This window comes from Ictalurus punctatus, chromosome 21 (genome assembly GCF_001660625.3).
Source record: "Ictalurus punctatus breed USDA103 chromosome 21, Coco_2.0, whole genome shotgun sequence".
Classification (NCBI taxonomy): domain Eukaryota; kingdom Metazoa; phylum Chordata; class Actinopteri; order Siluriformes; family Ictaluridae; genus Ictalurus; species Ictalurus punctatus.
Window position 1 is genome coordinate 6,268,743 of NC_030436.2, and position 14,024 is coordinate 6,282,766.

The window sequence follows — 14,024 nt, forward strand, 5'->3', positions numbered from 1 at the left end:
CTGAGTGGAATGCGTTTGCAGGCAGAGAGTGACTCACCACCTTTATAATCCTATCCAATACCATGGGCCCCTATAAGCGTTGTGCACAAAGGGTGTTGCCACGGTGCCATGGGGAAAGCACTTTCTGACTTCTGTTTCTAACAGTCTTTATAGACCTTTCTCTGTAGGAAAAAAAATACAAATTTGACCGCCAGAGGCCTCTGCCCTCTGTGGTAATGTGAACTTATTTAGGCCTTAATGTTGCACTTGAGGCAAAGATAGTTATAGTGAGGAAAGGTATCAGGTTTAGCTTCACTGTAGAAACGTAGTGAGCCTTGTCAGCTCTGCTCTGCTGACTTGACTATAGCCTCTTGTTCTAAAGAGGAATTTAGTGACGGGTTATCATTTTTAGGCCCTCACGTCGCGAGTGCTGAAAGGATGTCTTTATCTGCAACTGGAGATGGGTTGAAACCCATGCTTTCATGTGCCCATGCTTTCATCAGCCTATTCTTACTGGCTATGCAAGCAGGAAAAACAAACCATGACCCAACCTTGTCCATCACAACGATGCTCCATAGGAATGAAGGATTTGCATTTGGCAAGCTTCTGAATGGAGCATGAAAAGTGATGGAGAGTTTCAGTTTTCAAAGACGGGCCTACTATTGCCTGAATTAGGTTTGTTATTTGTTAATCAATAGCTTTCGCAGGCTGTTTTTCAGTCAAGCGCACTCACTCATTTAAGAGTGACTGGAACTTTTGCAACTTTTCCAAACTGGCTGGACTGTCTTGTTTTCTTTGGTGTGGGTTGTTTTTGACTCTCCCATTGCATTTACCATTGCCCAGCCTCTTTATAGGAAGCACTGGACTAGTAAGGCTTAATGCCCCTGTCCATGCATTAAGGTTGGCATCATGTTTTACTGCAGCATCATTTACTGCTTGTGTCAGAAAAGAATGAAACTCCACTGTAGATCCTACTACTGTGTTAAGCTGAAGATTTTGGAAATTTGTATTTGTTAGGCAGTAGGTCAGGTTTCCTCTTTACTTGTGGGCGATTTGTTTTATTTGCATGTAAACAGGAATAAAGAACTAGCTGGCATGCTGTACAAGTCTGTCTGTCATCAAGGTTCGTCATTGTGATATTAGACAATGAGTAGAGAGCATGGTGGTGTTGGTTATTCACCAGCAATGATTGACTCCGTGTTGGCTGACATGGAAACAAATGGCTTGGCAAGCATTGAGTGTATTTAAAATCCAAACAGGAGACACACTGCAGGGGTAGTAGATGATGGCTGGCCACTGACGGTTCTTGGCTCCGATGACTGTTACACAGCCCCAATCATGTTCCATCAGCTCTTAATCTGGATTCACAAAGGGGTTCCTAACCTGAAAAACACCACCTTGTTATTCAGCACAGATTCCCAGTAGTAATCCTTTTTTTTTTTTTTCCTCTTCTGTTTATATATCTCTTTGATTCCACAATGCCGGTGTCTGGTTGTTGGCTAACATGAACCAGACTTCAAAAACAGACAAATTGATTATTTTTGTCTTGGTTAGAACGAACAGGCATCGAGAGAAACACTACAGGCTATCAAGAGGAAAGCTTACTGTACAAGGTTATTGTTGTTTTTACGAGCGTACTAAAGAAGCTTTGGTCTGTTCTCACTGGGGCCCGGATACCTCGGAGCGTGAGAGCCAGCTCTTCTACCGCCTCTCCCCTCATAGCCTGAATCCTGGCCAGAGTGGCACTGAGAGGAGGGCCTCTTGGGAAATCATCTGTATTGTTTGGAACTGCATCCCTCTCTTCAAACATATAAACCCTGCTGCCCACTGCCTTCCTTTAGAGCACTCGTTCTCTTGCTGTGAGCTTTACTTGAAAGGACCAGTATGAATAATAAACCCCCAGTGTTCAGTGTTCTGTCTCTGCCTCCCCATGAAACAATAGGGAAAAAGCTATGCATTTATTCCTGCCTCCCCCACAAAAATGCTTCAGTCAGTTGGTCAGTGGACTGACCCCCTGTCTTAACGCATTTTACTTCACAGTCTGCTTGGTGCAGAGTGCTTTTCAGGGACATGTTTGGTAATGGCTGAGTGAGTTTGCCGAGCCAGGACAGAGAAAGCTGTGAATGTTAATAAGATTAGACTTATCCACCTGTGTGAACAGTGTGTGTGTGTGTGTGTGTGTGTGTGTGTGTGTGTGTGTGTGTGTGTGTGTGTGTGTGTGTGTGTGTGTTTGAAGCCAAAGGAAAGTGGAGTGGAGGGGAATCGGCCATACTGTTGACCGAATGCGAGTTGGCAGTGGGATGGGATGGTGTGGGGTGGGGTTTAGATTCCTTAACTAGACATCACTGTGTCTCCTTTGGTATTGAAATGCACGCTAATGAATTCTCTTCTCTTTCAACAGGTCTCAGAGGCAACCTCTAACAATGGGATTTCAGGAGTACTGAAGAGATTCTGACAAAAGGAAAGAGAAAAGGGAAAGCAGCGAGAACAAAAGAAGAGGCTTGCCGGGTAGCTGGGGGCACTTCTTAAATAAAAAAAAATAAAATAAAACAAGAAAAGGATCAGTTCTTTGGGGCTCTGTAGGGGGTGTGCATGCTGCCCCCTCAACTGGACATTGTTCTTTGTGCCAGAGTGAGACAACAAAAGCAAGTATGCGCAATAAACTGAGCAAGTTCCGGGACGCAGGCTGCTGGCGCATACTGAGGCTGGGGAGCAGGACTATAGCGCTGCTCCTGCTGACAGTCATGCTGCCGGCGGAAGCTCAGGCTTCATCACCCCAGGGAACCTTGGAGGTGCTTGGGGACATGGCACAGCTGGAGGCCTCCATGCACTCAGCAGTGCTCTCTGACCTCCAGGAGGCGCAAGCAGTGGTGTCTGCAGTGGCGCAACCAAGCGGCTTCCCAGATTCCTCTGCGGTAGTAGGAAGGATGTTCCAGATGCAGATCCCCACAAAAGCCAAGGATTCTGGGAGCATAGTGAAGGTGAGCCAGAGATTTTATCCACTGCTTTTCATCAGGCAGTTCCATATTTTGCAACTCTGATGTATTTGTATTCGTTGTTCAGCCAGTAAACTTAGTCAGTGGGAGAAGTGACATTGCCTCTAGCGTCGCTTCTCGAAACGTATTCCATGCTTCCCTTCTGAGTAGCGACCCATAAAAGGCAGCAGTTGCTCTAATAACAGAACACAACTTATAAACCCCATGAGTGCATCACACATTATGGCTCAGTGCTCTCGCAGAATTCAGAGGATGCACGCACCCTGCATGCTGATCAGTGTTGGTAATGCCAACTACATCTCCTTTATATAGCTCATGTACCATGTGCAAATGCAGCTTAGGCTGGTGAGAGCACATGCCGTTCTTTTTGCTTTAAAATAAATAGAATAATAAGAACCAGATGTATTTTGTCTACAGTCTTGCTAGATAATGTTTTGCCCTCAACAGCTGAGGTCATTACACCCTGACATTAAATGTGTATCCTACAAATATGCTCCAGTAATTTTATTTTCTTAGCAGCAACTCAACAGGTGATGAGGGCTGGGTTCCCCTCCCCCCACCTCCCTTTTCCCCTCTGGTTCCATGTCCATTGCTGTAAAATCGTGACCCCCGGCACATAACGTCATTGTTTTTCCCTGTCCCATGTAAATGTTCGGAGAATTTCCCATGACTGCCATGTAATCCTATATTCATAGGATAATATGCGCCCATCAAGAGCATTTTTAAAGTTTTAAACCTCGAGCCCCTTTGTGCACATTTGGAACAAATCTCCTCTGACAGCTGCGCCGAAGAATGCTACGACTCAAAAGTTTATGTGGGGTACAGCTGCTGTTTTCAGTATGCCACCTTAACTGGATGGTCTCTCCATCCTCACTTCTCTGAAATGAATTTGGTGCTAAACAGAAGTCCTCAGAAACCATATTCTTGGACAACATACTAGTCTGGATGCCCAGAACAAGCAGAGTTTGTGTCTGGGCTACTTGTTTTTTTTTTTTTTTGTTTTTTTTTTAATTTTATGTAGCTGCGCAGAAGGGAAGTAGCTTGAATTGCCAGAGTAAGGCAAAAAAATCCTACTCTCAATTGACTTCTGCAAAGTGGATTTTTTTTTCTTTCAATATTGTATTTACATACAGCTTAAATACTGGAGGCAGTTTAGCACCATGTCCTACTGCGTCCCCAAATGTGCAAACAAACTAACATGCATACTCGTCATCTACTCTAGACCGTTTCTTACTACTAACACTAACGCTTTTCCTATTCTAGTGAGTGTTTCATGTTTAAAAACCTTTTTAAACATACGGACAGGTCTGTCCTGACTACCAGTCTTTTGGATTTTCTAGATTAGTAAATAATTTTGAGTGTACGACAAAGGTTTTTGATTTGAGACACAAAATCATGACAACAATCATACCGACTGCAGAAAGTTTTAAAGAGAAATGGATTTTGTCTGTGAAATTTGACACTAGTCAGTCTCAAAATATCTTTTTATGAGCGATGTGAGGACACAATACCACTGCTTAACATGACCATATATATATATATATATATATATATATATATATATATATATATATATATATATATATATATATATATATATATATATATATATATTTGTTTCCCTTAAGCTGTATTAACGCACTCTGCTAGCTGTCTAACTTGCCATACATCATTACTTTACATTACCTACCAGTATTAAGCATAGTCAATTTCTGTACAACCAACACGTGGCACTGGGCAGCACAGTTTACTTTCACTTGCCCAATAGTAATAGCTAATGGATTTCTAATTTGTCCACCCCTGCTGCTCTCTACCATATTTATTGTCTCAAGTGTACAGCTGTTAATGCCAAAACTAGCTTGTTCGCTAGCATAATATGTTCAAAACTTGGATGATTCACAAATGGAGTACTGAGCTGCTCCAGTCTCTAATGCACCTGATTGATTTCCTGACTCAAGTGTGTTGAGCTGCAGAGGCCTGGACTGGAATAAATACCTTGAGTGAGCGGACCAGCGCCAATAAACACTAGAAATAATACTGAAGTCCCATTTGTATTTTTGTACTGATTGGGAATAAAAAGCAACCGTATGCCAAACCCAACTGACAAGTGCCTCAGTCTCATGGGTTATGGTAAACTGTGACTTTTGTTCTTATTGTTGGCCCCTTCAACATGGTTTGAAACTCTCTGTGAATCTCCTGTGCTCTTTGTTTTTTTTTTTCTTTTTTTGTTCCTCTCTCTCCACCCCATTTTCCTGCAATCTGTACTCCACACCTCCAGTGCGTTCTAATTCGCCTGCGACACCAGCTTCCTTCTACGTTCCCCAGCCCCTCCTTTTTTCCAAACAAAGACTGGCACTGAAATCTAATTAGCCTTGGCTGTGCAGTAGCAGAAAGCTTTGTGTTCCAGCAGCCCACATTTAAAAAAAAAAAAAGAAAGAAAAAAAAAAGAAAAAAAAATAGCCTTGGGAATGTGGCTCATTCCATGTTTATGGTTAAACACAAATCATGCCAAGTCAGACCAGTTGTATTACAGGGTTATGCCTTGTGTTTTTGTTGTGATTTCCTTTGCGTAGCAACCAGCTTTGTGGTGCCGTGTTGTATGAAAGCGTAGCATTACAGTAATGTACCAGTGGCCTTTGAGGAATATTTCAGTAACCCTGAATAGTCATTTTTAGAATGGATTTAATTCACACACAGCCTTTTTAGTCTTGCACAGAGATGGCAAGAGGAGAGGAAAATAAGTCTCAGTCTGTACGTGAGGCTGCCAGATCATTATTCTTTCTGTCCACAAGAGTGCACTGCTGAGAGTTTACAGATTAAAAAATCTCGTTCTCCGGCTCCACTTTCTTCTAAATAGTGCTGTGGATATAACCCTATCCCCACATTTGACTCTCCCCACCCCCTTACCAGTTTGGGCTGTTTAAGATGATGTAGAAGGCTTTAATGGCATTTTATCTTCTAGTCTTTGTCATGTGTATGTAAGGTGTGTTAATTCTGCACTAGATGATATGATAGATGCACTTTGTTCAGCTTTCCATTCCACTGCAACCAGGGAATGTGTTTCATGTGACTTTTTGCCCATGCTTTCTTTTCTTTTCTTTCCTTTTCTTTTCTTTTCTTTTCTTTTCTTTTCTTTTACACTACTTTTAAACTGGCTGTTTCTCAACTCTGAAGAAAGGCTGACATTCGTTCCCTGTGGAATTTAATAATTTAATGTATAATTATCAAATTTAATATTTTAATATCATATTCAACTCCTAAATTTAGCAGCAAGAGTATTACTAATTTAATATTTGAACTGAATATAAATGTCATTTCTCTTCGTGCTTTATAGCCTTCTTGATGAATGTTTTCACATGGAATTTGAGGACGTTTTATTTACCTTTTTTTCAATATTAATTATTTGTTTTATTTGTTACCGAAAAGGCCACCTACTCAGAACAATGTGTAGTTTTCACTCTGAGAACATGAAAATGTGATTTTTATATATACAGTTGTGTTCATAAAGTTACATACCCCTTGCAGAATCTGCTAAATGTCAATAATTTAAAAACAAAAGACGGATCATTAAAATTGCATTTCGTTTTTTATTTAATCCTGCCCTGAATGAGCTATTTCACATAACAGATGTTTACATATAGTGCACTAGACACAATAATAACAGACACAAATATGCTTGATTCTTAATCCTGTGTGTCGTTACCTGGAGGATCAACGACTGTGTTTGTTTTGTGATAGTTGTTTGTGAGTCCCTTGTTTGTCCTGAGTGGTTAAACTGCCCACTGTTCTTCAGAAGAATCCTCCAGGTCCTGCACAACAGAGCAATGATGATGTAAACATCTGTTATGTGAAATAGCTCATTCAGGGCAGGACTAAAAACAAAACAACAAAATGTGATTTTAATGATCCATCATATATTAATAATTAACATTTTGCAGTTTGTGCAAGGGGTATGTAAATTTATGAGCACAACTCTAGATATAGTTTTGCTTCACAGTGAGTAAATTTTGAACAATAAAATATAGACTGGAGATCCAGTTCCTTTAAAACATCCATTCGTCCAAACTAAAGGGCTCCGCCTCCTGAAATTTTCCAGTGAAAAGCCTTCGCTCTGCCAATTCCCCCTGTGTCTTTGCAGTCTCCATTTCAACCTCATATCTCAAAGACATGCCATAGCCTACTCCTTCAAAACTATGAATCTTATCTTTTCAGCTGTCTTCACACCATAACAATGAAACCCTGTATTTTTCTTTTTTTTTTCTTTTTTTTTTTTCCTGTGGGCTCCCCCCACACGTGCTTCTAACAATAGACCCCTTTCTTCATCTTTGACGGCAGACTTTTCATTTTTTCCCTTTCGTTCCCTCATGTCAGTGCAACAGGAGTATTCACTTCCTCAGTCTTCACTTGATTTAAGATATGGAGGTGTCTCAGGAGACCACAAACTTGTCTTCTGGTTTGGTGTGTTAAAGTGTCCTCTCGAATATGCCTTAACTCCTTCTCCAACATCGCACCTTAAAATCCCCGCTTCTAAAATCCGAAAATAGAACATATAAGGGAACCCAGATGTTACATGCTTATGCCATGTTGCTATTCTAGCCTCTAATTTCTTCTTTCCCCCTTTATATTACTTTTAATTCAAGAAGTACTTGCCTTTGGCAGGGACTTCTCGCTCGCTCTCTTTCTCTCTCTTTAGATCGGCTTGCATGAATCATCAGTTTGGAAACTGTGGTAGCCTAAATGTTAGTGAGGTTTGTGGTTTTGGCAGTGGTTTTGTTGCTGATATTTTGGATTTAAGAGATACAGTAATGGCAATTCCTAAACTTTTCAACCTGAGAACATATGCAGCTTATAATGTTTCATACTATTGAAACATGTTAATGACATGAATCTTGTCCAAACCTAATATCACTAACCTATTAATATAGTAATTGTCAGAATCTGTCTACTTTGTAATAGACCATAAGTAATAACAGGTTAGTTTTTTTTTGGTTTGTTTGTTTGTTTGTTGTTTTTTTACGTTCAGAATTGAATATGTAAGGACTAGAACATGACAGGGCGTGCTGTTGTAGGAAAATAATCAACGATGAGGTGGTCGGATGTGGCCCAGTACACAACACAGTTGCTGTCACCACCCTGACATTATTTTCCAGTAACCACATACCCTGAAGTAATTTATTCCTCTTACACCACAGCAATTTGCCATCAGTGCTTTTTTGAGAGAGAGAAAAAAAGAGTAAGGCTGGTGAGTGGATGAATGTTTATAGCTATCCATCCCGAAAACTCTCCTGTGGCAGAGCTCGGACACTGGAGACTTCAAAAAATGTTCAATCTCCAAGTCATCTTATAAATGATTATATAACAACAAATTAGTTTAATTGTTTATTGTTAGCATAAAATATATCTTCAGCTATACAAGTCCCTCCAATATTAACCTTTGATTTGCAATTGGTAAAATGTTGTTATAGGAAAATTATGACTAAATTACTGTTATTCTGACTTCACATTCAAGAATTCAACAGCACAGTTGCATAAAATATAATAATTAATACCCCCGTGTGTGTGTGTGTGTGTGTGTGTGTGTGTGTTCTCTTCTATGAATATTAAGAATGGCACAGTTCTGTACAGGACATCGACCTTATTGAGTGCGGCAGTGTTGACGTTTAAAGCCCACAATTCATCAACCGCATTATGGATTAGTTTAATTAGACTTCCTCCTGAATTATTGACGTCTTTCACCTAAAATAAATAGGTGGTCAATAGTCTGCCTCAATGTGACAGCGACGTTCAGAAGTGCAACAAAACTTGCAATATAAAAAGGCGTGGCAGAGGACAAGTTGCAGCTATAAAAGCTTGAGGAAAGAAATAAAAAAGCCCAGCTGTTACAGCCATAGCTCCCCCAGTAACCACGATCTACTGGTTAGAGCACTAATGATCACTTTAAGGGTTTGGAGGCAGATTAATTATTTTTTTTTATTTATTTTTTTTTTTTTTTGCTGGTTGTGACTCCTCAAACAACTCTAGTTGCGTAAAGTTTAGTCCACTAGTCTATGATTTGAACAATACCTCATTACAGATGTTAAAAATAACCAGTGCATTGCTTATCCCTTACAACAGCCTAATCATTGCATTTCCGCAGTCTACGTTACATAGTCTGTGGTTTTATATCAGCTTGATCATAATTTTAGGTTTTCAAGCCGTATGCTTTGTTTATTTAATTGACTTTAACTTTTGTTTTTTCATATTTCAGATGAAATAGAAATGTGAAAAAGAAAGTTTTTCCACATTTAATATGCTAATTTCATACCCCACAATCACACTTCCAATATCTGTGTCCTCTAGCTATTTCAGTTGTTTAGGTATTTAAGTATGATGGCAGTAGCAATTTCAGTGTACCACAGTAAATAATGATTGGGTTTTGTAATCTTTTTTTTCTTTTTCCCCCCTTACAGATTACAGAGGCAGGCAAAGATACACTACCATCATGGTTGCACTGGGAACCAATGAGCAGCACCCTTCAGGGACTTCCTTTGGAGGTTGACAAGGGTGTCCACTACATATCTGTCTCTATTGCCAATGCAAGCCATGCGTCCCAGAGTCCTGATGTATTTTCCATTGAGGTTCATCCAGAGGAACATGCTGACACAGACCCTATTCAGTTAGCAATCCAGTTAACTGACAATGATTCTCAGCATTTCGTCTGTGGCAACGAAGACCCTGTTACTGTGCTTACAGTAATTTTGGATGCAGACCTTACTAAGATGAGCTCCAAACAGAGAGTGGAGCTTTTGGCTAGCATGAAAAAATTCTCGGGCGTAGGGCTCCAGCATATGAAGGTTTTGCCCGTTGTCAACAATCGCTTGTTTGATATGTCTGCTTTTATGGCTGGGCCAGGAAATGCCAAAAAGGTTGTAGAAAATGGTGCTTTATTGTCTTGGAAACTTGGTTGTGCCCTGGATCAAAGCAACATTCCCAACATCAATAGTGTTCAAGTTCCAGCAAAGGAAGGGACAATGTCAGCACATTTGGGATATCCAGTGGTGGGATGGTACATTGCTAACAAAAAGCCACATATACCTAAACGAGTACGGCGGCAGCTTAATACCCCTACCCCTGTGCCCTCCTTGCTTCCTCCATCAACATACCCTGAGCCATCGAGCCGAATTGTGCCCACACCAACATCCCGATCAATTGGACCAACTTCAGACAGTTCCTCACAACCTGTGCGGGGCCCTGTACCACTGCCTGTGAAACCCACTATTCGCCCCAAGGATTCAATTGCTCATACTCCCACATTAGGACCCCCTCAGCCCACAAAAATTATGGACACTACCAGCAGTATTGCAATACAGCCCACCATGACCAGGCCACTGTATGTTGGGCCTTCTGTAACACCACCAACACCAACCACCAAGAAACCAACAAAAAGGCCCAAGAAACCCAAGACCACCCCAATACCGAAGGAACCTAAGACAACCACAGCCAAGCCACCCCGACGTACCACCCCCTCAGTTGTTTTACATGATGGCAATACAAGACCAGAGCTGCGCAACCCAATTGATCAAGTTAAGTCATTCATTGGCACGTACTTTGAGGTGAAAATCCCATCTGACACATTCTTTGATCGAGAAGATGGTACAACTGACAAGTTAAGATTAACGCTGAGGAAAAACAGTGATGTTGTTGGAGAAGACTCCTGGATTCAGTTCAATAGCACTAGCCAGTTGCTTTATGGATTACCAGACTGGCAGCATGAGGGCAAACATGAATACTTTATGCAGGCAACTGACAAAGGTGGTCTCTACACAACAGATGCCTTTGAGGTCCGTGTTAATCGCTTTGGAAACAATGTTAAGTCCCCAGTCCTGTTTGCTGCTCGATTTGAAGGGGATCCTCGTTCGGTTACCAATGATATCCATAAGAAGATCCTTCTTGTCAAGAAATTGGCCTATTCATTTGGTGATCGCAATTCCAGTTCAATTACACTGAAGAATATTACTAAGGGATCCATTGTAATAGAGTGGACCAACAGCAGCCTCCAACAACACCCGTGTCCCAAGGAGCAAATTCAGGCCATGAGTCGAAGGATCTCTGATGCTGAAGGCAAACCTTCGCCAGTATTCAACAATGCCATGGAACCAGACTTCAGACCCATAAATATCACTATCAAAGGAACGGGTAGCTGTCGCAACTACATGTTTGTTCCGCCAGCTGAGATCCCAGACCCCATTCCGCCTGCTGTTACACCAGCTGTAGGAGCAGGACGACAGAGCAACGATGACGTATATCTTCACACTGTCATACCAGCTGTGGTGGTTGCAGCAATCCTGTTGATTGCAGGCATCATTGCTATGATTTGCTATCGCAAGAAGCGTAAGGGGAAGCTTACTATTGAAGACCAAGCAACCTTCATTAAAAAAGGAGTTCCCATCATTTTTGCTGATGAACTCGATGACTCTAAGCCACCTCCATCATCTAGCATGCCTCTTATCCTCCAAGAGGAAAAACCTCCTCTCCCACCACCCGAGTATCCCAATATGGCCAGTCCAGAGACCACACCTCTGAACCAAGACATTTTGGGAGAGTATTCAGGCCTACAGGATGAGGACCCCAATGCCCCTCCCTACCAGCCTCCACCCCCCTTCTCTGCTCCCATGGAAGGTAAAGGGTCCCGCCCGAAGAACATGACCCCCTACAGATCACCACCCCCCTATGTGCCACCCTAATGTTTATAGATCCCTCCAGTGTGGAGGACAGGGAACTTGTCCAGTTCCAAAACCAGTGTTGTCTCTGCATTTTTTGGAAATCGGAGGGGCATTACAATTTGAGACATTGGATTGGGAGGGTTGGGATGATTTTGGTAAAACTGGACTCTTTTGGAGTGGTGATGGTGGGGGTGTAATTATATAATCCTCAAAGACAGCAACACCAACCTCAGCCTCTGGCTACTGCTGATCAGTTGGAAGGTGCTCCCTCCGATCCTAGCGCTTTTGTGTCTAGATGGGCTTTTTTGTTTGTTTTCTCATTTGTATTTCTTTTCGACTTATTTCAAAATCAAACTACTTGCCTAACAGCACTGTTTTTATCTTCTGAACTCTTTGAATAATACATAAAGACAATAAGTAAAGTGACTGCAGGTGCAAGTGTTTCATAGTGACATTCTACAAATAAGAAGAAAAAAAAATGATCTAGAGGTACAGTTGTGCAGACAATTATGGGCTTGTTTGATTCAATAAGGTTTGCCTTTTAACATTAATTGTACTGTTTTTACCCTTATTCACATGTCTAGTAAAGATGATCATCATAAGAGGTAGCCAAAAACCTTGAGAGGGATATAATCTTTTTTTTTGGTTTGTTTGTTTAATCCACTGTAAACTTGAGGGATGCTAGATTTCTTTTTGATTGTTTGTTTTCATTTTTTTTTCTTTCTTTTTTTTGGGGGGGCATCAAAGTAACACTGAAAAAAAATAAAACCTTTTCGTATCCCTACTTAATGGAAATGAGATATGCTAAGGATATGTTCTGGATACATGTTTGAGGATGTGTGTGTTTGTCCTTATAGAGATTCATGCCAGACTTAGACATGGAGATATTATTGTGCCATTCTGATGTTGATTGATTTTTTATTTTTATTTTTAAGTGCTCGAAACTCTGGCATTATTGGGTTTTATGTCTGTCTTGGTTTATAGTAAGGATATATGGCATGATGTAGCTGCTGTCCTTTCAAGGAAACACAGATGGGCAAAGTCCGAATACCTACATCTGGCAGCAGGCATTTGCTACTCCTTTTCCCTTCTAGTACTCATTGACATGGTTTTGATTAAATGATTTGAAAGACTCGCAGTCTAGCTTAAATTTTTCAAATGATTTGATCCTGTTATCTGGTTTGTTCTTTTTCTCTTTTTTTTCCTTTTTTTTTTTTTTTTTTTTACTTTTCAATAATGATTATCGAGTGTATGCCTTGACTCAAAATAACTGAAAATAAAGACTGAATATTTTAATAAAGAATCATTCTCTAAACAATGGCATCATTTATTAAATGTAATAATGATACTTTATTTTGCAGTTGAATGTCAGTTTTTTGCCTTGGCAGTAATGCAGCAAGTGTCTTCTGTAAATAAATCTCTGCCTATAGATATAACTGTATTTATAGTCCACAAGTGTGTACATCAGATATGGCAGGGAGAAAAATGTTTCTGCAGTTTGTTCTAGACAAGAGGTAAGTATATGATCAAATCTACAGAACCTGTATGATATTCATAACCCAGGGAAAGTACTTTTGCTTTATTAACATCATCAGAATATATTTGTCTAATTTTATAAAGTTTTTGATACAATCAGAGTTTTATTAAGAACAATAAATATTGAAATTTGTAAAGGTTTAGCTTGGGCAGTTTATTTGTTATAGCATTCTCTGCATCTCTGTAGAAATGCAATCTCATGCTTTTCATAACTACTGTAATTTTGGGGTCTGAGGTGCAGTGCAGTGAATGCTAATCTGTTCAAATGTTTCGAGATTGCAGGACCAGGTACCACAGTGTAGATTTGCATGTTAAAAAAAAAAACAAAAAACCCTTAAACATATAAATATGTAGCCTGGTTTTATTAATTTTTTTCTTGCGGTGTGTTTTATTATAATCCAGTTATCATATGCTTCCATATGCTTTTGATTTGTGTCTGCATTTTGCGACTTTAACTCGATCATGTTAGCTAGTTAGTGTTCTTTCTTTAGGCTAAGATTTACCAGCACGGGAATACTGAACTATGGGATTTCTTATCAATTGCACGTTTGCTTTGACCGTAACGCTGGCCGCAATTCATATTCAGATTTAGCACGTTTAAGACATTTTAACATGTATTTATGATTTAGTACACACTCTTTGGGCAGCAGTGGGAAGATGCTAATTAACCCAGTAACTTTTAAACATTTAATCAGCAAACAACAAAGTAATGTAGTGTTTTGTTTTTTTTTTCTTTTTCTTTTTCTCTGGGTGGGGGGTGGTTTAATTTAATTATTAACATTACAATGTATTGATTAGTCTTGCCTAGGTT

At 40.2% G+C, this 14,024-nt stretch overlaps 1 protein-coding gene across 4 annotated transcripts in view; it reads left to right on the forward strand.

The window, feature by feature from the left end:
* The window catches only part of dag1 (dystroglycan 1), a 53,837-nt gene extending 40,857 nt beyond the window's left edge, over nucleotides 1-12,980 (forward strand). For all 4 annotated transcript variants that reach the window (XM_053674017.1, XM_017450728.3, XM_017450729.3 and 1 more), the window contains exons 2-3: nucleotides 2,381-2,960; nucleotides 9,425-12,980. In XM_053674017.1, the coding sequence (XP_053529992.1) occupies nucleotides 2,631-2,960; nucleotides 9,425-11,698 (2,604 nt within the window). In that variant the 5' untranslated portion in view covers nucleotides 2,381-2,630 and the 3' untranslated portion in view covers nucleotides 11,699-12,980. The remainder of the gene's footprint in view (nucleotides 1-2,380; nucleotides 2,961-9,424) is intronic.
* Nucleotides 12,981-14,024: the final 1,044 nt, after the last annotated feature.